The sequence below is a fragment of the Apodemus sylvaticus genome, chromosome 21 (assembly GCF_947179515.1).
Source record: "Apodemus sylvaticus chromosome 21, mApoSyl1.1, whole genome shotgun sequence".
Taxonomy (NCBI): domain Eukaryota; kingdom Metazoa; phylum Chordata; class Mammalia; order Rodentia; family Muridae; genus Apodemus; species Apodemus sylvaticus.
In genome coordinates, this window is record NC_067492.1 from 23,057,215 (window position 1) to 23,082,644 (window position 25,430).

At 47.7% G+C, this 25,430-nt stretch overlaps 1 protein-coding gene across 1 annotated transcript in view; it reads right to left on the bottom strand.

Annotated features, from left to right (window-relative positions):
- Cdh3 (cadherin 3) overlaps nucleotides 1-23,647 on the bottom strand; it is a 48,427-nt gene extending 24,780 nt beyond the window's left edge. Inside the window, exons 1-2 of the mRNA XM_052166138.1 lie at nucleotides 23,200-23,647; nucleotides 22,867-22,984 (exon numbers count right to left, since the gene is read on the bottom strand). Coding sequence (XP_052022098.1) covers nucleotides 22,867-22,984; nucleotides 23,200-23,247 — 166 coding nt within the window. The 5' untranslated portion in view covers nucleotides 23,248-23,647. The remainder of the gene's footprint in view (nucleotides 1-22,866; nucleotides 22,985-23,199) is intronic.
- Nucleotides 23,648-25,430: the final 1,783 nt, after the last annotated feature.

Consider the following 25,430-nt stretch of genomic DNA (forward strand, 5'->3'; position numbering starts at 1 on the left):
CTCTGCTTTGAGACAAGGTCTTGCTGTGTAGCTCAGGCTGGCTTGGAATTCATCTTGAAGCCCAAGCCTGACTTCATGATTCTCCTGCCTTCATCTCCCAAGACTCTAGGATTTTGAGTGTGTGACCATGCTTGCCTCCGGTATATCTTGGGTCCCTGCCCCACTCCAATCTCTACGCTGAAGTTCTCTGGATCCTTGTATATTTCAATGTGACTACATTTGAAGGAAAGGTCTTAAAAGAGGTCACTGGCCCTAATCCCATTATTGCTAGTGTCTAGGAGAGGAATTCTGGACACAGTATAGGCTGTGATGGCCATGGAGGAGTTGGTGATCACAGAGCCAAGGAGAAGCACCTCACAAGAGCAAACCTCCCTTGGTTTCCAGCCCGAACCCTTTAGATTTGTGAGACTCAGTTCCTCCTGTCCTGGCCAACCAGTCACGACGGGGCTTTGTCCAGTCTCGATGGTCAGGAATTCTTTTCATTCTTCTGTATTACTGTTACTAGCCAACATTAACATAGGTTTTTTTTTTTTTTTTTTTTTTTTTTTTTTTTTTTTTTTTTAGTTTCTTTTATTTTCAGACAGGGTTCCTCATAGTCTAGGCAGGCTTTGAACGTCTGATCTTCCCACAGCCTTCTCCCAAGTACCTGGTTTACAGACATGTGCCATCATGCCCCGCTCATAGCTCCCTATTTCATCTTCATTAAGAGACTCATGAGAAGCACTTTCATGGCTATTTTTGAGCCTGGGAAGCTGAGAGTTTAAACAAGTTCATTGAAGTCACATAGAGAGGCAATGAAAATCCAAGTCCTTCCCAGACCAGTCTGAACCTGGAGTCATTTGTGTAACCACCCAACACTGGTCTTTTCATCTCTGAGAGCTTCTTCCACTTGCCATCACTCAGCTACAGAAATAATAGAGATTCTTTTTAAAGCCAGTTTTTGTTTGTTTTCTACCTTTTGTGTACAGCTGTTTTGCCTTCATGGATGTTTGCACAGCACATGCATGCAGTACTGGAGGCGCCCAGAAGAGGGCGCCAGGTTTCCTGGAACTGGAGTTATAGATGGGTGTGAGCTGCTCAGAGTGGGTGCTAGGAACTAGCCACAGATCCCTGACAAGAACTCAGCCATTTCTCTAGCCCCCTGTATTTTATTTTTAAAATCTGCTGGGAGAGGGATAGGATGGGGGTTTCCAGACGGGAAACCAAGAAAGGGGATAACATTTGAAATGTAAATAAAGAAATTATCTAATTAAAAAAAATTCAAAAACAAAAAGAAAAAAAATCTGTTGTGAGCATCAATGTCTTTTTTGTTTGTTTTTGGAGACAGGGTTTCTCTGTGTAGCCCAGGCTGTCTTTGAACTTGTAGACCAGGCTGGCCTTGAACTCAGGTATTTGCTTGCCTCTGCCTCCCAGTTGCTGGGAATGTGGCCTGGCATAAGCATCCGTGTCTTGATGAAGAACATGGATTAATTTATTAGAAGCTTAGAGTTGGAAGAACAGCATTCGACTTCACAGAACTACCACAAGTACCACACAAATTAACCCCTCCCCCCCAACATGACTCTGTTAGCCACAAACAGCATCATCTAGCAGTCACTGCCAGGAAACCAAAACTCCAAGGCCACACGACTTGCTTAAATCCAGACTGTTACAGAGTAGAATTAGAATCAGAGCCCAGGCATGGTCAGAAATCCAAAGCCATATCCTTCCGGCAAGGTGTTCATGCAAAAACTGCCTTGGTGTGATACAACCCGTATACCTGAGACACCAGGGCACAGGGAGGAAGAACAGCGCTTCTCCACAAGTATGCCTAAGTCCCTGCAGGGTGCTACCCAAGCCTATCAATAGTGGGTGACTGACAGCTGAAGAGCAGAGACAACCTAAATGTACATCAGTGAGGGACTGACTTGTGTGACACCATCATCCAAGCAATAGACGACCAACCAGACGTCACAGAATGCTAGAAGGGTAGGGGGCCTAGCTCAGTGGCAAAGCACTTGCCTAGCACATGAGGCTGTGAATTAGATGCCCCAGCTCTAAAAACATAAACAAGCTATCGGCAATGGATGCTCTCAATCTGTAGGCTTTATGAGAAGACCCTAGGACACATTGTTAATACATTTTTTTTTGCTGGCAATGGAGATTGACCAGGAACTCACATAGGCTAGGCAAAAATTTTTTCACTGAGCTACGCCCCTGGTCCATATCACTACTGCCTCTGAGGGCTGGAGTTGTGGCTCAGCCATTACGAGCACTTCCTGATCAGTCACAGGAATGGAGTTCCTAATATCAGGCAGCTCACAAACACCTGTAACTCCAGCTCCCAGGGACCTGAGTGATGGCCTCTGTGGGCACCCGCCACCCCAGATAAAATGGAAAAAAAAAAAAACAACAACAACAACAACAGAACATTGAAAAAAGTATCTCTGAGAGCAATGAATAAAAATGGGCTTCTGGGAAGAGCTGGGACAAAGGTGAGAGACGTGTTCGTCACAGACTCTTCTGGATCCCCATGGCGCTGACTAGGAGTTCTTCGAAACACCTAAAACATGCCAGGCGCGGTATGATGCGCCCGTCATCCCAGCACGCGGGAGGAGGACGGACAGGAACCAGGAGCTCAGTGTCTTCGCTGCCTCTAGGGTGAAGCCGTCCTTGGCTATACGAGATCCTATCTCAAAACAACAAACATAAAGCCTCATAGTCACTTTCCTGTCCCTATTCCTGAACGGAGAGGTAGCCTCAGCTAGCACAGGCGCGCCAGTGACCTCTCTCCAGCAGGTCTATCCTTCCAGGTTACCCAGCAGCAGGTAACGTAACGACTCCCCCATACTCAGAAGCCTTAAGCCCCCCAAACTCTAAAACCTGCCGTACCCACACGGAGCCAGTAACTGAAAAAAACCCCTTCCTATTATCTAGAAACCCAACCCTCAAGGAGCGTACAGCTCACCCTGCTGCCCTGCCTCCTACATTTACCCTCTGGCACATGATGCTAGATCTCGGTATCTAGGCCGTCCATCTTCTCTCAGAGAGGGGGGAGTGCCTCTGAGACAACAACCAAGCAGCCAGCAGCCATGTATCAGGGATGTCTCAGCCTCCCCCGCAGACCACATATTCCTGGCGCTTCAGCTCCAACTCATATTAGGAAGCAGAACACGCCAAGGGGCAGGAATCCGGGCAGGCAGGGGCACGCTTCAGACACCCACTCTGCTTGAGACACTCAGTTTAAGTGTTTTCCTCTCTAGTCCTGGGAAGAATTATCGCCCGCAAGGCAGGTATTACGGCTTCCAACATACAAGAGGCTTCTGGGGTACAGGGATGGAGGTGTCTTGAACTGCCCCCCTCCAGGAAACAGCATCAGAGAGAAAGCCCCAACGACATAACTGCATAGAGGTCCACAGGACTTGGGTTGAAATCTACATAATTATCAACTGATCACTTAGGCAAACATCGTGAGCCTGTGGAAGCTCCGTCTTCTCATCTGAAAAGTGGGAATATAATGTGTGCCTGGTCCGAGATAAGCCTTCAAGAAAAGCACTATCAATGTGTGTGTGCACAATACATACAGAACTGTCTGTATCAAGTCCTAGATTCTATCTGTGACACAGGTGTCATATATGTGTATGGTGCATACATGCCAATGTGTGGGTGTTCTCATGTACACACACGTAGAGGCCAGATCAGGCGTCTTTTCTATTTCTCTCTACATTATTGACTTAAAAAAAAAAGTGTCTCTTACTGAACGGGAGGGGCCCCACCCCTCCCCAGTTCAGCTGGGCTGGCTGGATAGCAAACCCTCAGGACCAGCCAGTCTCCACCCCCAATGCTGGCCGGGTTATAGGCACACACGACCACGCCAGACTTTTATGTGGGGGTTCAAACTCAGGTTCTCATGCCTGCAGAGTAAGCACTCTCACCCACGGAGCCATCTCTCTGGTCCCCTCTTTTTCTTTCTTGAGATAAGGTTTGCTATGCAGCTCAGGCTGCGCTTGAACTCACTACATAAGCTTGGCTGGCCTCAAACTTGTCATTTCCCTGCCTCGGCCTGCCCTGTACTAGGATAAGAGGTGTGTACAACCACACCCAGTTTTTTTCTTTTTTTTGAAAAGAGAATGCCTACAAGTGCATGCAGTACCTGCATCCTCCTGAAGAGGGCGCAAGATACTCTGAAACTGCTGTTACCAACAGTGCTGGTCACATAGGTGTCCAGGACTGAACCGGAGTCCTCTGAAGAACAGCCAGTGCTCATAATCTCTGCACCATCTCTCCAGTTCTCACCCTCTCCACAGCCAGTCTTTTCTAAACCACAGAAAAACCACCTCCCAACCTGCAAAGGGGTTAACCTGCAACTGTGATTTACCTGGAGAATCAAATGCAGAGAAGTAGATGCCCAGTGCCCAAGAACATGGAGGAAAACTGGCTCATTCTGCCACCGCTGCAAAGGGCTGCTTGTGGGGGTCTCTGTGGCTCACTGGGGGAGGCAGAGGCTGGACATTTCAGTCATACTGACCTTTCTAGGGAAATCTGCCTATGAGAGCATGAGTCACTTTCTTTGTAAGTTAGACATCACAGAGAAACTGCTGACAAGTTAAGTCCTGGAACAGATCACTACAGCCTCCTTGCAGATGCTTCCTGGAACCGGTGGCTTTGTGCCACAGTCTCAGGGTGATGCAGATCCCAAATCAGGTCTTACCATCACTCATGCTGCCTGGGCCTCGCCTTCCTCAATGAAAGATGCCCGTTTCTGGCTGTGATAGGGCTGCAAGGCCACGCATGTTAGCTAACTCATGGGGCATGAATGGGCGTGTGTCACTGTCTTTCTGAGGTGAACTGAGGAGCACCGGGGAGCATATGATGCAACAGCTCAAACCTTAAAGCTGGAAAACAAAGGCCTCAGCATGGTTCCGACTTCCACTCCGGGCCCCAGGCCTCCGCACTTGACTGCTCTAGCCTGTTCTTCCCCCACCACCCCCCTGCTGGGGAGGGACGTGAACTTGAATCTGAGTCTCTGAAGAAGGAAGAAGTGCCTGCTGGACCCAGAGGACCAGACGACTTTCCGCTGGGATACTGAGAAAGTAACACTGTTTCTATAGAAAGTAACATAACAAGCACAATCAAACCATATCAGTCCCATGTTTCTACCCTAGATAGGACACACTCACTGGAACCTGGAGCCCCTGGCTTAGGTTCAAAACTCCTCTTTAAAAGTCATTCTGTGAAGGCTGGCCTCAGATCTTAAAACTGATACCACATAAACTTGGGCAAGAAGAGTCCAGCCTCTGGGGTATTAGAGCTGGGGAAGAAAGGAGGTTTTTTTCTTTTCTTTCTTTCGGTTGTTGTTTTTTTTTTTTTAAAGATTACACAACTACAACACTGTAGTTATCTTCAGACACACCAGTACAGGGTGTCACATCTCATTACAGATGGTTGTGAGCCACCATGTGGTTGCTGGGATTTGAACTCAGGACCTTTGGGAAGAGCTCTTAACCGTTGAACCATCTCTCCAGCCCCCAAAAGGAAATTTCTTAAACAGATTTATGCAAATAATGGTACTGTGCTGGGGACATCTGTTTTCCCTTAGGTCGGAAATGCTCAGACCCCTACCCCAGCCCCAAGGGGAGGATTTGACCTTCATCACAACATGAAGGTGCTACATAGTTCCAAGGTCCAATTCTGTTAGATATTCTGGCAAAACAAAACCACCCATCTCTCTGAGAACCAAACACCTTCAGTCCTGGCCAATTTACCTGCTGATGTTGGGCAGCTGACTAGAAGACAAGGGAAGGACCTGTTTGATCAGGGTGTGGCCATAGAGCATCCAAGAGAGCACCGGGGAGAATGCCCTCAAGGTCCCCATGTGAACGAGCTTCTGAGAGGTAGGATAAGACAGCATGGGAGAAAGCACGTGGAACTGACTGGAAAGATCCTGGGACTTTCCTAAGTCAAGCCGCATGGAGAAGAAAAAACAGCCACTGAGAAAGACTAATTAAAGGCCAGGTGCTGTGGACTACTACCTGGGACCGGCGGAAGTGGAAACGGGCACTTCTCTATCACTTAGGGATCCATAAATACACCCTTTAACCCGGGTATGATGCCAAAAATCATTCCAGGTGTGGTAAAAGCCAGATCTGTGAGGATCCTCAAGTCTGCTGCCTGAATAGAACAAAATGAAGGACTCAATAACCTTTCAATGAATGCTTAATTAGGCTGTATTACAGGCACTCAAATGTCTACACTACAGCCTCAAATACTATAAAAGCAACCCCCAGGGGAAACCAGTGCTCTACAAAGCGGAGAAAAGGTCACAAAGAGCCATTTATAGTACTCATCCAACAATTATACAATATTAATAGTTTCACACGGCACAAGTCAGGAGAGATGGAGCCGAGCCTTGGAACCAAGAAGGCTCCCGAGCTTTGAATCCAAACCATCAGACAGCTTCCAAACAAAGGGATACCAAGGCTGGCTCCGGTGGCCCGCTCTTATATATACTAACACCGAAGGGGAAGGCACGAGGAAAGGGGAAAATGATGATCAATCCTGGAAGGGAGCTGACTAATGGGGTGAGCCTGTAGGGCAGAAAAGCATGCTGGGAATGTCCCTCCGCTGTGCAGGCTGGGAGCCCCGGTGCTTCTGGCTGATTCAGAAGCTGCCCCAGGGCATGCTGGGAGGGCCTTCCCCTCACTAACTTGATGTTAGTCTCTCGCACACTTCGGGGTTCCGGTGTTTTGTCTCCAGAGCTTCTATAGCAGACAAAACGTAAGTCCAGCATGAGACCCGGACACTGTCTTCTGGATGTTTAAGGGGTCCAGTGTGCTGATGAGAAACTAACATGGAAGTAATAGTGGCTTTATAAATTCCTGCAGGATATATATAAAGCTCCCTCAGGATGTACGACCTCCTGGAGTGAGGTTAAGTGGCAGATCCCCCTCATTTCTACAGGACTGGCAGAGGACCTGCTCTTGCAGAGCCCGATGTAATCTGAGACCCTCAGCCTGGAGCCCCTTCCCAGCTACCATAGTCTAAAAGTGCTAGAGGAGAAACTTGGAAAGCTGGCGTTGGGTACTGACTGATGTGAGACCCTTGGATAAAAAGGAGATGAATCTGGGAGGTCTGCCTTAAAAAAAGGGGGGGGGGGTGGGGGGTGGCAGTGCCAGCCTGAATGAAATCTTGGTACTGGAAAAACCAAGACAGGAGGATTTACAAGTTCAAGGCCAGCCTTTGGAACACAGTGGGTTCAAGGCCAGCTTGAGCTATAGTATAAAAACCCTGCCTTCACAACAATAACAACCACAAAACAACAACAACAACAAAGACAAGCTAGAAATATAAAGTGTTAAAAAGTGGTAATTGCTAGAGAGGAAGTCCAAAATCAATTATTAAAATTTGGGAATTTACAATTCTGTGTTCGTGCATGATTTGAAGTGGGGGCGGGTAGTATAGGACAATGAGCCAGCTTTGAGGAGACAGCCGTCTGTCTGTCTACCTTCCTGTGTGTCCTGGGGACTGAACTGAGGTCACCAAGTTTGCACAGCAAGCACCTGTATTTTCTGAGCCATCTCGAAAGCTCCAAAATTCCTTTTTTTTTTTTTTTTGGATTTTTTTTTTCCAAGACAGGGTTTCTCTGTATGGCCCTGGCTGTCCTGGAACTCACTCTGTAGACCAGGCTGGCCTCGAACTCAGAGATCCGCCTGCCTCTGCCTCCCAAGTGCTGGGATTACAGGCGTGCGCCACCACCGCCCCGCCAAAATTCCATTTTTAAAATGGCTTTTTTTTTTTTTTGAGTCAGAATCTCCTGTATCACAGGGAAGGCTTGAATTCACTCTATAATCAAAGATGTTCTTGAACTTCTGTTCCGCTGAGTGCTGGGGACAAAATGCCGCTCTCTCATTTTTTATTTCACAGTCCGTTCCTTTTGACTCGAGTGTTCAGAGCACATGACACAAACACAGCTGATAAAACTGTCAGTAAACCTAAAAACATCCTGTTGTGTAGCAGTCTCCTAGACCAAAACTTTCCATTCTGCAGGGGAGATCCTTGAGCAGGAAGGTAAACAACTCAAGACACCTTCAGAAAGTACCTGAAACCAACCAGATTCACCAGGCCCCTCCCTGCCAGAGTAGGGGTCAAAGAAAGCCCAGCTGCCTGGAAGTGGTTTGGACTAGAGTCCCTGGGAAAGAAAGGACAGTCTCTAACCTGTTGAACTGTCTGCAGCTCCAATTCCCAGCTTTGTGAGCTGTCATACGTGCTGGGGCGGGCTCTGGTGATGAAAGTGTCTGAATCATTTCTGCTCCTGTAGGCAACCGCTGATTATTAGAATCACAATAAAACTCATTGGTTCACCAAGGTGGGCTTTGGTGGTTTCTGCACTTCCATCAGTTATGGGGTCCTTATCTGGGGTGAGTAGGGAGGGGTGTGCTTTTGTCTCCCCAGGGAAAGTTTTGTCACTCAACACATAAATACATTAAACAAATCAAATCTTCGAAACAACACCCCACCATTGATAGGTAACCCTCCACTTTCTAGCCACATTGTCTCCCCTCCTTCTCCAACTCTTCTTTTTTCTTCTCCCTTCTCAGTCCCCTCTCTCTTTGAAGCAAGATCTCACTATGTAACCAAGGCTGATCTCAAATTTACAATCCTCAGAACTTCATCTCAATGCTCAGATTACAAGCATGTGCCACCTCCCATTGGCAGGTGTGTACGTTTGTGGTTTTACACACACTTAAGTCCCTCATTGCAGTACAATTTTACTTGATCACCACCACCACCACCACCACCATCTTTTTCCTAATAGAAGGTTTTACTATTTAGCCCTGGCTGGCTTGGAACTTGCTACTAGACCACTGTGGGTTTTAACTCATGGAGATCCACCTGTCAAGGCTAGATGTGGTGGTGCACACCTTTAATCCCAGCACTCTGGAGGGAGAAGCAGGAGGATCTCTCTGAGTTCCAGGCCAACTAGCCTACACAATGAGACTTTTTCTTTAAACCACACCAACAAACATGCATTATTTCTAGCTAATTATCATTATTATCTTATTTGTCTGTAAGACAGGTTCTCATTATACAGCTCTGGCTATCCTAAACTATGTGGACTAGGCTGGCCTTGAACTCAAAGACATCTATCTGTATACCTCTGCCTCCCAAGGGCACCACCACATCCAGCTAATTATTTTTTTTTTGAGACAATATTTTGTGTAGCTCAGGTTATACGTAAATTTCTTATGTGTCCAGGGTTCCCCTGGACTCCGGATCCTCCCATCTCCACTTTTTTTCTCTCTCTCTCTCTCTTTTTTTTTTTTTTTTTTTTTTTGAGACAGGGTTTTTCTGTGTAGCCCTGGCTGTCCTGGAACTCACTCTGTAGACCAGGCTGGCCTCGAACTCAGAAATCCACCTGCCTCTGCCTCCCAGAGTGCTGGGATTACAGGCGTGTGCCACCACTACCTGGCTCTATCTCTACTTCTTATTGCCCAGCTATCGGCGCTACTTTAAAAATAAAAATGCATGTGATTTTTTTTAGATGTATTTTATGTGTATGAACGTTTTGCTTGTGTGAGTATCTGTGCACCACGTGTGTGCCTGGCGCCCATGGAGATCAGAAGAGGAACTGGATCTCCTGAAACTGAAGTTAAGAATGGTTGTGAACCTCAACGTGTAGTTATCGAAAAATGAACCAGGGTCTTCTTCAAGAGCAGAGCTCTAACTGCTGAGCTATCTCTCCAGTCCCTAATATTTTTATTTTATAAATAAAACTAAGATGCAGTGATTAGCAAAAGAGTCTTACCAAAGGGCTACAGACAATGAAAGAACCAACAGGTTCAATCCAGTCCAGTGCCCCTGAGACCTCAGCCCAAGCCTACCACACCTCACAAGGTTGATGAACTTTATGCAAACCTTAACTATAGAAACTTAAAATGATTCCACAAAGTCCCCCTTTGTGTGCAGAGTTCAAAGACACACAAATTCCTTGTGTTAGGGTCCTGGCTGCTCTTGCAGAGGATCCAGATTCAGTTCCCAGCACCCACATGGTGGTTCATAAAGGTCTGTAACCCTGGCTCCCGGTATCTGATGTGCTCTTTTGACTTTCCTGGGCACTGGGCAAATGCATGGTGTACTTAGATGCCTGCAGGCAAAACAACAGGCAAAATATATAAATAAATAAATAAATAAATAAATCCTAAAAAGAAAAAAGACCCCACAAATCCCAATTTTTTTGTATTTAAAAAAATGTAGGGCTGTAGAGATGGCTCAGCGGTTAAGAGCCCTGACTGCTAGGAGGAACAATATGAACCAACCAGTAACCCCAGAGCTCCCAGGGACTAACCCACCAATAAAACAGTACACATGGAGGAACCATGGCTCTAGCTGTATATGTAGCAGAGGATGGCCAAGCTGGACATCAAAGGGAGGAGAGAGAGACCCTTGGTCCGGAGAAGGCTCGATGCTCCAGTATAGGGGATGCCAGGGCAGGGAAGGGAGAGTGGGTGGGTTGGTGAGCAGGGGAGGGGGCATGGGATAGGGGGTTTTTGAAGGGGAAACCAGGAAAGAGGATAACATTTGAAATGTAAGTAAAGAAAATATCAACAACAACAACAACAAAAAATGTTACACAGGAAAAAAAAAAGAGCACTGACTGCTCTTCCAAAGGTCCTGAGTTCAATTCCCAGCAACCACATGGTGGCTCACAACCATCTGTAATGGGATCCAATGCCCTCTTCTGGTGTGTCTGAAGACAGCTACAGTGTACTCATATACATAAAATAAATAGATCTTTAAAAAAAAAAAAAGTAGAGAGCCACGCAGCTGCCACACGGCAGAGACAGAGGGGCCGTGAAACCCCAGCCGCCCTGAGCCCTACACACAGCTCAGTACGGAAACACGTCTCAAATCCTGGGCGTTAGGAATTATGTGAGGCTTGCTGGAATGCAGGCGTTACATCAGTGCGACTGCGCCCTGCGCAGGGCCGTCTACCATAGCCCGATCTCGGATTAAGAAAGAATTTATAAATCTCTTTCAAGGGAAAAATAAGATCAGAAGTGAACGTCTGCTTTAAAAATGGAAACCAACTTCTACTTGGCAAAGGGCCTTGCTAGCAGAATGTGAAGTCTAAGGAAAAGTGGGGGGGGGGAGGGGAAGGAGGGGGTGACAGGGGGAGGATGTGTTTTCTTTCTTGTTCTGTTGGAACCACGCTTTCGAGCTCTGAGCTGTCTCCGGGAAACAATGCCGGCGTCAATACATCAGGCAACTTACTTCTCTGTCATACAGCTTTAAAATGTCTTGATTTTTGGTGATTTTGAATACTTCTGAATCACTCATTGAACCATAAGAAAAAAAATGTTACTGTGAGAACTAATGATAAAAAATTTGAATCGTGCAGACGCCTTATCTTGGGCTTGCAGCAGAGTCTGGCCATAAAAAGTTCAGCCTGTCTGGACAGGGTTAAGATGCACAGTCCGCTTCATCATCTTTCAGCCGGGCCGGCTGTCTTTCCTAATAAGGGACTCCTGATAGATCTCTCAAACTCCAAACACCTCACAATTTTGGTGCTAACTCCTTCCCACCACCACATCTGTAAAAGATAAAAACGGAGAGCTGGCTCAAATAAATCATGTCCCGTCCACCACGGGAAGGTTTCAGAGTGGTTAAAATCATGATAGATGTGCATTTCACAATCTGGAAAGATGCCTGCTTCTCTAAGCTAACAAAGCAAGCTGTACAGTAACATGTAAGGTGTGACACAGTCCAGTTGTTTAAAATTCCTGTACATATTCATGTCTTTGTATGGAAAAAGAGCTACGACGGGCTCATCAAGATGGCTTTGTACCAAGACTGAGGACCCGAATTCAAACCCTGGAGCCCACACAGCAGAAAGATGTCAAAAACCCGACTCTACCAAGTTGTCCATACACACAAATAAACTTTTTTTTAAATTAAAAAGGTCTCCAAAATAGGAAAATATTAAGCCTATAGCACGAGTAGTATCCAGGTAAGAAAACTATCCTGTATTTATTTCTGATTTGCTGATACTGACAGAGAGTCAGGCCACTAAGTCTAAACTGTGTCTGTTGAGATCAGTGTGGCCTGGGATATGGGGAGTTACTTAACTTTAGTTCAGTGATGGTCTCTCCCTCAAACACTGAGAGTTTAATGAGCTAATGGTACATATCAAGTATTTAGAGCCATCCCTGTCAGAGAGGAAGTGCTGTTTATTTTACTGTAAAAATGTTTATATCTATGGGGAGCATATGTACATGGTTTAATTAAAAACCTCAGGGGGCTGGGGAGATGGTAGCAGTTTAGAGCACACACCGCTTTACAGTTTGGTTTCTAGCACCCACACCAGGGGGCTCCCAACTGCCCTTAACTCCAGCTCTACAGCCACCCATGGGGTCTAAGGGCTCTGGCCTCTGGGATACCCACACTTTCCTGCACATGCCCACATACAGACACAAATACATAATTATAAATAAAATAAATCTTAAAACAACCACTCAGCCCTATATCAGTGATATAAAATAACATCTATGGGGGCAGGGTGACTAAAAGATAAAAGACTCCCCAGAGAATTTTGATTATCAGCCAAACTTTCGAATTACTGGCTCAGAGGCCGAAAGCGGGCTTAAAACAGTGGGCGTAGGGTGAAGTCCAAGCTGGGGAAAATGTAAGAAAATTCTGGAATGGGATAAAGACCATAAAAAAAAAAAAAGAAAGAAAGAAAAGGAAAGGAAAAACCCAAGGGGGGAGGGAAGGGTTTGGGAGTTAGCTGGGAACCCCGGGCTGAGGGACTGCACAGGGAGAGGGCAGGGTGTGGGCCTGGTGTCCTGTTCTGGCTTGTACGTAGGAATCCCACAAGCAGCTATTTACCTCATGCCTGAAGGAACAAGATAGGGCTTGTCCTGTGAAGGGAGCTCAGCCAGCAGCCAGAGTGAGGCAGGATACCCAGGATGTGCCAAGGGGCATGGTACCTTTAGCAGACCCTCCAACCATCTAATTGTCTAAGCAGAGTCTTATCTCTTCAGAAGCCTACGGCATGGGAGGCATTCTGAGACTGCAGGTCTGGTGCTGGGATGGAGAGGAACTTGCCCCCAGGTCACACAGTTTGGGGTGAGCATCAAGACAAAGTTCCCCTTTCCTTTAGGTGCTCAGGTACATAGTATGTCTATCCCTTCTGACCAGTTTAACAAGAGTCTAAAAGGATCTCGGGGTGGGACACATGACCTTGCTATACAGACCAGGTTGGTAGTAACTCATGGTCCTCTCCACTCAACTTCCAAGCACTGGGACTAGACCCGCGCTGCATATTCAGTTTAGATGGGAGGTCTTATTTCCCTATAAAACGGTCAAGGTCAGTAGGTCAGTGGGTCAGTGGGTCAAGGTGTCTGCCTCCAAGCCTGACAGAATGAGTTTCATGCCCAGGACCCACATGGTGGAAAGAGAGAACCAACTCCTGCAAGCTGTCTTCGGACCTCCAAGTGTCTGGTATGACACACGCATGCATATGTAACAGAAGACTGATCAGGAAAGGGGCTATGGTCCTCAAATATGAGAGAGGAAGCCAGGAGCCAGGCGGTGGTGGCGCACGCCTGTAATCCCAGCACTCTGGGAGGCAGAGGCAGGCAGATTTCTGAGTTCGAGGCCAGCCTGGTCTACAGAGTGAGTTCCAGGACAGCCAGGGCTATACAGAGAAACACTGTCTCGAAAAAACCAAATCCAAACAACAACAACAACAAAAAAAAAAAAAAAAAAAAGAAAAAGAAAAAGAAAAAGAAAAAGAAAAAAAAAAGAGAGGAAGCCAGGCTTGGTAGAATATGCATGTAATTCTACCACTTAAGAGGTTGAGGTAGGAAGGTCTCCAGTTGCAGGCTAGCCTGGGTTACACAGCAATGCTCTGTTCTCAAGAGTTAAAAGAATCTTTTTAGAAATATGTATCTGCATCCCATACACATAATTCTAGGGAATCAAAGACTTGCTAATCAGGCCCATTACCACTGATTGAGCTATACACCCAGTTCTCTCAGGCAGTCTCTTTATGTATTTATTGGAACAAAGTCTTGCTATGTAGAGCAGGCTGCCTCGCCCGTCTTCCTGCCTCAGACTCTTGAGTACTAGAATTATAGGCATGCATCATCATGCCTAGCTCTCAGGTTCCCTCTATTCTCCTGTCTCCACCTTCCAAGAACATGTGACTCAACGCCTGGCCCTGAAACACTCTCAAATGGGCAAAGATGGGATCCTCAGTTTGGGGGCTGGGGAGGATGGCCTGGGGTTCCATCTCCTCAGCCTGGAGTTCTCCATTCAAATCCTAAGGGGAAGCAGCCCACCACATCTCCTCGTTGAAAGAGGATCCCCCACCAACTGGCTGTGTGGCTCCGAGCCTTCTAGTCAGTGAGGAAGCCAAAGCGGTGATGTCAACGAGAAAGGAAGTTGGTCACCGGCTCGCTTTCCTAGGATGAGGTATTTCTGAGCAGCTCAGCAGGACCAGGGTAGCTGCAGCCTGGGTAGCTACTATGGTGGTTTCTAGACCTGATGCTTCTGGTTTGAAGTTTGGTAGTGGAGGAGACAAGAGGGGGTGGGGTCTTTCAAGCTCCATGATCCAGGGCCAGGGGTGGGAGGTGAGGGTTGAGGAGAGACAGAAGATAAACAGCCAGTGGCAGTGATGGCTAAGAATGTGAGTCTGAGCCAGGTCAGGCCTGGTATCTGAACTCCCCACCCCACACCCCATCCTAAGGAGAAGCAAGAGCTGTTGGCCCCCACCCCCCCAGTTCCCGGTGATTAACAGAAGCCAGGGGAGGGAACAGGGATTCATGGCTCCTGAGTCAGAAGTTAACTATTTCCAATCTTCCTTCCAAAGCTTGTCTGGGGCCAGAGGACTTTGCAACTGCTTTCCCTCAACCACCTGGATTCCCACACGGTTAGTACTGTATACTTAGGCAGGTTCAAAGCTAGATTCCACAACTTTCTAGCAGATGACATTGGGCAAGTTACAAAATTACTAACATAGGTTTTCCGGTCCAGCTAAACGGGGCCCATTTTAGCAGCCTGTGGGGCTTTTAGAGGATTAAAGGGGCTTATTACAGCACGTAAGGAGTGTGGTTCTGGAATGCAGTAAGCTCTCAAGAAGTGGACTGGGGGGTGGCGGCTGGCGAGGCGAGTTGGTCCACTAAGGTGCTTGCCACCAAGCCTGACTAACCAACCCGTGGATCCCACACGTAGGGGGGGAAGGAGACAACTAACTCTTGCAAGCTGCTCTCTGACCGCCACTCATGTGGCTATGCATGCACATGAATACAAGACAAATAAGTAAATGTAATAATAATAATAAATAAACATAATAAAAAATAAAAGAGATGTCATTTCGGCTGATAGCTTTTGAACTTTTCCTGTCAGTTCCTCTGCCCAAACCAATGATGTGAGAGGGAAGATCAACCCAAGGCATATCTTCCGGCCTGAGGAAAGTCAGGGTGGAGGGGTGGAGGCACGGAGGGGGTCAGCATCTTGGCTCAGAGGAGGACTTCCATGAGGCTATGACTGTGGCCAAGCATCCAGTCTGCCTTCTTCTAACATCACCCTGCTACTGTTGCTCAAGCTCAGACTCCTAAACAGCTCTCAGTTGTGCCCCTGCCTTACCTTCCACGGCCCAGCCATATGGAATGCATTTAAACCCTAGAAACCACGCTGTTCACCTGCAGGGACATCCCCTGCCATCTCTCACGTCCACTCTAGCTGTTTCTCAGTCTCTAGCTCAGACATCGCTTCCTATGGCTTCCCCTTGTAGGCTCACTCTCGATTCCCACTCCACCTCCATACTTACTCCGCCTGCCTCACCACTTTTGGCCTACGAAGCTCAGAGCTCTCGTACATTTGCTCACTCACGTATCCCCAGCACCCAGATCCGTACCTGGCACATACCTGTAATCACAGCACTAAGGAGGCTAAGAAAAGAGAACTGTGACTCTGAGGCTAGCCTTGACTACATAGCCAGAGCCTGCCTAAAGCGGGGTGGGGCATGGGGGTGGGGGTTGAACTGAGGATTAGCAATTGTACTTGCTCGGTGATTGACCTGTGTGCTTTTCTACCTCTGGGAGCTCACAAGGAGCCATGAGGTAAGTCTTGCTTACCTCTGAATATCTCACAGCAAGTACATGCCCGGGCATCTGTGAGCTGAATGACTTCAACTTGGCTTTAGATCTCAGACACTTACCTGCTTCTGTAGTGAAGGGGGGACTCAATTTGTCCATGAGGCAAAGGAGAAAGCTGCTGCCTTTTACCCTGGCCAGGATAAAAACCTCTGCCTAGAAAGTCATACTGCCAGTCACATTTTGTGGTGGTTTCTATGAGAATGGCTCCTGTGGGCTCATATCTGAATGGCTGGTATATCTTTTATTCTTTTTTTGTTGTTGTTGTTGTTTTGGATTTTTTTTTTTCCGAGACAGGGTTTCTCTGTGTAGCCCTGGCTGTCCTGGAACTCACTCTGTAGACCAGGCTGGCCTCAAACTCAGAAATCCGCCTGCCTCTGCCTCCCAGAGTGCTGGGATTACAGGTGTGTGCCACCACCACCCGACTCTTTTATTCTTTAATACATGGTTTCACTGTGTAACTCATGCTGGCCTTGAACTCAAGATCCTCCCGTCTTTGCCTCCTGTACTGGAATGACAGACAGCCCATCCATCACGGCTCCCAGTTTCTATGAATGCCCCTGTTTATTACATTTTTATTTATTTAATGTACGTGTGAACATTACAGCATATGAACATATATAAGAGATCAGGTGACAACTTACAGGGTCAGTCCTTGCTTTCTACCAGGGACTGAACTCAGGCTTGGCAGTCAGTGACTTTATCTGCTGAGTCCATCTGTCTTTGAAGACGAGGTCTTAGAGATCCATTAGTTCCCAACTACCGGGGTTGCAGGAAGAGTAACGCACACCTCACTAGGATTCATAAATAAAATTCTAATGTACGTAAAGTAGTCTACAGTATCAGGAGCCAGAAGAGCAGTTATCTTGAGAGAAGGGTGCCTTGAGAGAAGGCAAGGGGCATCTAAGTTATTGATGACGCCAGTGGTCTGTGTGCTGGTACCCAGGCATCTTAAGCTGGTGGTCAATGAGCTAGCTACTTTGGTACTTATCCCAACACAGTTAATTCTTTTCTTAGAATTACATTTACTTAGTTATGGTGGGGGTGGGGGAGGGAAAGGCATGAGACCCGGTACGCACGTCGGAAGGCAGAGGACAACCTGCAGGAATGGTTATCTCCTTCCACCCTGTGGGTCCTAGGGATCAAACTCAGGTCACTGGGCTCGGTGACAAGGGCCTTAACATGCTGCCATCTTGCCAGCCCTCAACATTACGTTATTCTTCAACATCAAGTCTTTGGAAAGATGCCTCACTGATCTTGGCAGGGGAGGTCCTCTCCTATCCCACCATCCTCCAAATGTTCTAAAAAGTCCTTTCGCTTCTGGCCCTAGCTATTCACTGTCCACCCCAACATGTCTTCCCGATGCAGCAGAGGTGAGGACACCCATTCTGGGTAACTTAGGAACAGAGTGTTAAGAGAGGTGACGGTGACGACGACGACGACGAGAGGTTTGAGCAGCTCCCCAGACACAGTGGATAGTGATACAGAGCAGAGTCTTCAGCAATCAGCCCTCCCCTCAGCTGGGAGGAAGGCAGCTGGCTGGGCTCCAAACCCCAGTCCCCTACCATCCATTCCTCGGAGGCAGATTTATGGGGCACTACAGAATCAATCCCCTTGGGCTATGGAAGCAGCCAACCAGGTTCTACATCCGGGACTTACTGCTGACTGTTCCAGTGACTCCATTTTACATGGAAGGGGACGGTACTAGCACCTGCTTTGCAAGGGATTAAAATACAGCTCACACCAGACTGTAAGCTTCCCAAAAGCAGGGACTTTGTTCAGTTCACTGCTTTAGAGGTCCCTGGAATATGCAGATCTCAATTACGCATTTACCTAAAGAACGAAGCAAGTCCAAACTAGGGGTGGTTTTTATACCAAAAGCTGAGCCAAACACGGCCATCTTGAAACTAAGTCAGGCTCAGCCAAGTTCACTAATGATCTCAGGGCTGCCATCAGCTTTCAAACTTACCCCAAGGGTTCCTAAAAGTTGGCAGATAGTGTGGGGTTGTCAATTGCGTCCCGAGTGTCTTTGACTAATGCCTTGAAGCTGCTTCTCTCAATTGGGTAAATGTAGGAATAATCTTTTTTTGCATACCTAGGGTAAAGATTGTCTTTGTTTTACTCAAAGGCTTACTTCCGAACCAGAAGGCAGAGATCTGATTACAGGCTGGGTTTGGGTATTGTTAAGCATCTCCTGCCCCATGGTTTAGTAAACATCTTCTCCATCAACCTCTGATTGGTCAATTAAATTGCTGAACAGCCAACAGCTGGGCTGGAGAGTTAAGGTGGGACTCTGGACTGAATGAGAGGGTCTCAGGTAGGAAGCAGAGGCAAAGTTCAGCCCAACAGGATGAAAAGGCAGGTGCCTTATTTGGGAGCTGGGTCGGGTATAGAAAGGCCCAAGGTTAAAGGTAGGGTGGCTGTGGTCCATAACTTTTTTTTTTTAAGATTTATTTGTAAGTACACTGTAGCTCTCTTCAGACACATCAGAAGAGGGCATCCGTTCCCATTACAGATGGTTGTGAGCCACCATGTGGTGGCTGGGATTTGAACTCAGGACCTCTGGAAGAGCAGTCAGGGCTCTTAACCACTGAGCCACCTCTCTAGCCGGGTACATCACTTCTAATAACTCTACTCATACCTCACAAGCTCCCACTGATCACTTATTTGTCCATGCTCTGAGATCACACTTGCAGGGCTAGAGATCCCGCCATGGGAGGGGCCATAACAGAGAAACAGTTCTGCTCCCCTCCCCTCAAGATTAACTTCTCTAATAAAACCCCTAATATTAGGACCCTTAGTGATTCTGTGTCCCCCTGTGGATGTTTTTGAAAATGCTATAATGAAAACATCTGATTATCTGGGCATAGTGATGCTGCCTTTGCCCACAGCACTCAGGAGGCAGAGGCAGGCTCTGTGAGTTCAAGGCTAGCCTGGTCTAAATAGTGAATTCTAGGCCAGGCAAGGCTACATAGCAAGACCTGTCTCAAACAAACTAACAAAACAAAAACTACGTGCTCAAGACCCAGCATGCCCATTCTTCCTTCCACACAACATGGGACTCAAAATTTACATTCAATCCTAGCTGGGCACTGCACAATGAAAGTGGTAAAATCACAGCCACTGGGGTTTCTATTGTAAAATGGGTTGCTGAGCTGGGTATGGGAGGCAGAAGCAGGCAGATCTCTTGTGAGTTCAAGACCAGCCTGATCTACATAGTTCCAGGCTAGCCAGGACTACATAATGAGACCCTATCTTTAAAAACTGGGTTGTGGAGCTGGGCGTAATCCCAGCACTCTGGGAAGGCAGAGGCAGGCGGATTTCTGAGTTCAAGGCCAGCCTGGTCTACAGAGTGAGCTCCAGGACAGGCAGGACTATAGAGAAACCCTGTCTCAAAAAACCAAATCCAAAAAACCAAAAAAGAAACAAAAACAAAAAACAGGTTGGGGGTACGGATTAAAAAAAAAAAAAGGCTGCCCTTCACAAGGGAGTCTTGATTTCTTTCAATGGACTTACTGGGCGTGGGCAAGCACCAGGGAGTAAAAGTTCTATCTGGGAGCCTCAAAGACGTTTATGAACTGTTGAGCAAATTAGAACCAGGAAGCTGAGCCTTTGTCTCTCCATCTTTAAAACTTCTGGCAGGGTTTGGCTATGGGGTTTCTCAAGTTCCACCTCTGAGATTAAGACCTCAAAGTATTTAATATTCACCTCACCTGCTTCAAGGGAATGTTAAGAGGGTAGAGCAAGCTCAGAGTTGTAAAAGGGCTTTGAAGAGAAAGGCGCGCGCGCACACACACAAACCAAGGCGTTAATTATACTAGATCATTTCTTTGAGCTCGACTTCATAGCTGCTTGTAATATTCATAACCCAGGGGCAAGGAGGGAGGGTTGTAATATGGAAAGCGTTGTTTGTTTGGCCAAACTTGGGGGTTTGTATGTACCTGCAGGATAAGCCTTCCAACCCTGTCAGATCTGGGTATACTGATGTTTCAAGAATGGGGAGTTAGGATGGAGGCAACGATGTAGAAATGTAGCAGCAGTTGAGGACCAGGAGGAAAAACACTGAGGAATGTGGCTTGCATATTTTTGTTGTCACTGGGGAAGATTCATTTAAGTTTATGAAGTTTAATTTTACAGTGCTAAGTATCCAACCCAAGGCCTTATTCTGCCACTGAGCTGTAGCCACAGTCACATTTGTATCTTTTTAAGAAACAGTCTCTTGGGTTGGTTCAGTGGTTAAGAGCACTAATTGCTCTTGCAGAGGACCTGGGTTCAGTTCTTAGCACTCATATCAGGAGGCTTACAATCTCTATACCTTCAGTACTAGAGAACTGGAGCCCTTTTCCGGCCTCTGCAGGCACACGTGTGGTGCACACACATCCAGGCAGGAACTTGCAAACTCCCCCTCTCTCCCTCCTCTCCCCCCTCCCTCTCATATGCACTTGGACTAGTGAGCTGGCTAGAGCTTGCTAAGCAAGCCTGAAACCCCAAGTTCAATATCAGGAAACCACAGAGGGAAGAGAAAATAGACTTCTGAATGCACTCTAGCCACAAATAATAAATATTGTTGTTGGGTGCTTTTTGTTTTTTGATAAAGGGTCTCACTATGTTGCCCTGGCTGGCCTAAGAGATCATCTGCCTGTGCCTCCTGATGGGATTAAAGGCATGCATCACCACATCAAACTAAGTAACTTTAAAAAAAAAAAAAAGAGCTAGGATTTTGCTATAGTCTCTATGTTGGACTGAACTCCTGGGGCCAAGAGATGCTGTCTCAGTATCTGAAGCAGCTGAGACTATAAACACACCATCTAGCTTGGAAAGTCTCAACTTACTAGCACTAAGTGGGCCGGAAACTTGCTTTTACTTAATACCAAAGTGACTTTCCATTTCCAGGGAAGCCTGCCCCGAGAGTCAGTAGTGTTTGTAGGGGAAAAAAAAAAATCACAGTGAGCCAAGCACATTGGCCCTCTCTGTTTTATTAACCAGGTACATTCTTGGCACAAGCCTACCATTTTCACAATCATAAACCAGACATCGGAGAAAGCATTATTTCCTTAGGAAAAACAAAAGTTTTAAAATTCGTGATATCACCAGGAAGCTTAGGCCAACTCAACCATGTAATCAAAGCCCTGATCAGCAACCTCAGGCCAAGTCAAGTGCCGGCTAATCTGATACTTTTTGCTTTAGTAAGGAAGATAAGACACTCACAACTTAAAGCCATACCTGCTCTCCAAATGCAGCAGAGGATGTGGAGGTGGGGGCGGGGGCGGGGAGGGGGAGGTAGATTTGGCAGAGAACCGGTCAGCCATAGAGCTTCCTCAGGGAGTCAGAATTGGATTTGGGGCCCTGGCCAAGTTAACATTTTTACAGGTTGGCTCAGTTGCAGTTTGTTAGCCCGCCAGTAATAAACCCATGTGCAAGAATTTAAAGTTTATGAGGCATGGCCTCTTAATGCTTGAGCTCCTGCTCCCCCAAGCCAAGCCTTTAAGGGACCCAGCCTAGCCTGGGTGTTAATTGTTTTGTCAATCTGCAGAGTTATTGGAGAAAAGTTTTATTTATTTACTTTTTAAAAATGCGTTCTACAGACACAAGGGTCTCACTTTCCTTGTGGAGAAACAAAAGAGAGTCATTTTGCCTCTCAGCGTGGACACCCCCATATTCAAGCTGTGGACATGTGTACCTGGGGTGACAAGCACTAGAAAATGCTAGGTGGTAAATGCCTTTTGGAAAACAGCTGAAACTAGAGATCCCCTCCCAAGTTCTCTGGAAGTTTACTCAAGGATCCCGAGTTACTCCTGGTTTAACAACTTGGGTTTAAACTACCGAGAAAACCCCACTGTCCTCTCTAATCAACCAGCTGATAGATGCCCGAGTCTCACGAGACTCTGGTTCTCAGCACCAAAACGACCCTCCACTTTCAAGTTTTTGAACTTTTGAGTGGTGAAAAATCACAACAGAAAGATCAAAATGTGCTTTGATCGCTCACTCACTCGCCGGCTTGGGACACAGAGTTCACCCCCCCACCCCCCCACCCCCGCTCCGAGACTCAAGTGATCTAGCATCTTAGTACCAAGGCGCTTGGAGTGAGACCTAGTGTCCCCGGTGCGAGATGCCCTCCGCCCAGGTGTGCTAGGCCATTCGCAAGCAGGCAGGCAGCAGGGGCGCAGGCCCTCCGGGAATGGCAGGGTTAAGAGTGCATTCCAGCTGCCCGGGAAGAAGGGGGGCGGGGAGGGCAGCCCGGAGAAGAGAAACAGACCCGGTCTGTCTGTCGGGAGACACAAAGCACGGTTCACAAAGGGGGCCAGAGAAGGGGCGAAGGGGGCTGCTCCGGGCACGGTTCATCCCCACACCTGCGCGGGGGTTGCGGGAGGAATGTGCACTGCGCATTCCTCTGCTGTGGCGGGGCGGGAGAGTTTTCCACGTCGGGGCTGGGTGAGGGGCTCAGCCGCGAGGCTCTAAGAGGTCAAGACAAGCAGCAGCAGCAGCAGCAGCAGCAGCCAGGCACAGGGGAGCTGGACGTTAGCGCTAATAGGCGCACCGTTGCGCAGTCCTCTCGCGCCCATCCCAGCCCGGGAGCCACTTTCTGCGCCTCCCCGTGATGTGAGGTGGCTCCAAGACGTCCCAGTTCTGGTCTAGACAACCCTCCGATGAGTCCCAGTAAAGCGAACCACGTGCGGTCTTCCGCACTGTGGTTCCATCCAGGCTGGCTCCGGGAGGGAGGGGGTCTTACCTTTCCCCAGCGCTCGGCTCGGCTCCAGCTCAGTCCCTCCTACCTCCAAGGTCACTCCAGCCTCCCCGATAGAGCCCGCCCGGTAGGGCTCGGAGACCACGCCGCGAACCCAGAAAACCTGAGTATGAGGGCAGAAGGGTTAAGGAGAAGGTTGAGTCACAGAAGTGCCTGATTCTGAACACCCATCCTTGGGAGTCCGCGGTGGCCCCCCGGGACAACCTTGGAGCTCCAAAGAGCACAGCCTTAAGAGTCCCTCGACGCCCGCAGAGTGAGAACCCCACCCGCCCTCCAGGGAGCAATCTGGATTAGGACCATGGCAAAGCACTGTGGTACCTGGAGCAGGAGGAGCAGGAAGGCGAGAGGCCCACTAAGCAGCTCCATGACTGAAGGGAGGAGAGGAGGCTGCCGCGACGGTGGGGACGCGCTCCGCTAAGCTCCTGGTACAGCTTTGAGCAAAGCCGCTCGCCGGAGCCCGCGGGAGGAGGCCAGGTGCGCTCAGGTAGCTGCTGATTGGTCCAACGTCACAAGATCCCGCCCCCTCGCAGGTGGGGTCGAGACCAGCCTGCCGAAGGCACTCTCGAAACCCCTAATGGTCCTCCGTGGTGCCCTCCTCCGTCCTCCCTGCTCTTCTGGAACTACTTCTGAAAGGTACCCTGTGGCTCTCGCAGTTTCTGGCTTCGATGGAAAATAATCTAACAAAACAAAACCCCCAAGCCACTCCACCTCAGCCTCTGCAGCACGGGAAGACAAATATTCCATTGCTGGCAGCTACAACGGAAAAAAAAAAAAAGAGTGGAGACGCATCTGAAACCCGACAAAAAAAAAAAAAGAAATGAAAAAAACAGAGGCTCCCCATTCATGCTGCCGGAGGCGCTGTGTTCAAAGCTTTGATGGAGGCAGGGCGTGTCTTTACAGCAGATACAGCGGGGTCTGCCCTCTGCCACTTTCTACACCTCCCACATTAGCCCGGCCGTGGCGGCGGGGGTGGGGGTGCGGGGCGGGGGGCGGGGGAGCTCTGGGTTTTAAAAGTGGCATCGAGGTCTCAAAGGACCACAGTACGCGATCTGATATACGTTTGAGAGAATAGTGACTTCCGTTCGCAGCCGAACAAATGGAAGCAAGTACAGAAAGCCGAGAGTTCGGAAGCCTATGTCATAGCTTCAAAGGGCTTGAGATAGAGAACAAGTTATTTGTTATTAGCCCCATTATTTCCGGAACCCCCAATATAAACATTTTCTTCCTCCAAATTTAAATGTTTCCTTAACTTTACGTTAAATGCAAACAATGGAGATTTTTGCCTTATTTATAATTGTCATATGTGTGAGTGGCCCGCTGCACACAGTAAAGAGCAGAGGACAACTTTGTGGAGTCGGTTCTCTCCTTCCTCCTTTCAAAGGGTTGTGGCATGGAGCTCAGGTTGTCAGGGTTGGGTTTTACCTGCTAAGCCATCTCCGTTGCCCATTTGCTTGTTTGTTTTGTGGTTTTTGTTTTCTTTTGTTTTGAAGCAGGCTCTCATGTTGTGGTCTCAGGCTGGCCCTGAACTCATTGCAAACCTTCTGTCTCCCATCTCCTAACTGCCGGAATTAAGGACATGACCCACAATGACTAGCTTAATAATGATGTGTTGGTTTTTTGTTTGTTTGTTTGTTTTGTTTGTTTTTTTGGCCTTAAACTCAATATGCACCTGGGAATGGCCTTGAACTTCCTATTCTCTCTACCTTCCTAGTACTAATAACTTGTACCTAGGGCTGGAGAGATGGCTCAGTGGTTAAGAGCACTGACTGCTCTTCCAAAGATCCTGAGTTCAATTTCCAGCAACCACAAGGTGGCTCACAACCATCTGCATTGTGATCTGATGCCCTCTTCTGGTGTGTCTGAAGACAACTACAGTGTTCTCATAATACATAAAATAAGTAAATAAAGCTATAAAAATAATCTTGTACCTAGTACTAAGACTTGCCTCCTCATACCTGGTTCAGGTGGTTGATGGGAATTGAACCCTGGGCTTCATGCATGCTAGACAGTCTATCAACTGAACTACAACCCCAGTCCCAATAATGGCAACTTTAAATGTAGCTTTTATTGCACCGAAATACTGTACATAATAAAACTAGCTGCTGTGTGGTGCTTGTCCTGGTGAAGAGCTGCAGCTTCAGCCTCAGACTCATCATGAGATGAGCTAACTAATTTCTGATCTAATGTATCTCCCCCCCTTATTCTCCAACTGCGCCCCCATCTTCCATTGCTCTCCAGAGAACCCCAGGATGGTGTCTCTTCTCCCCTCTGCCTTCTTCTTCACCTAGCTCAGATTTAAAAGTTTATTTAGAGGGGTTTTGTTTTGTTTGCCTTCAAGTATTAACCTGAACCTACCTGTCCTTCCTACCCAAGTCTCTGGCTGAGAGGCGGAACCTATGATGTAATCGGGCAAGCATTGGCTCTACTCACTTTACTGCATGGGATGTAGACTTGGGCCCCATAACCCAAGGCATAACCCTTACCTATTCAGCTGTCACTTGGGACCATTTTGATACCTACCCTGGAAAGTACTGTCCTAGAGCCAGGAG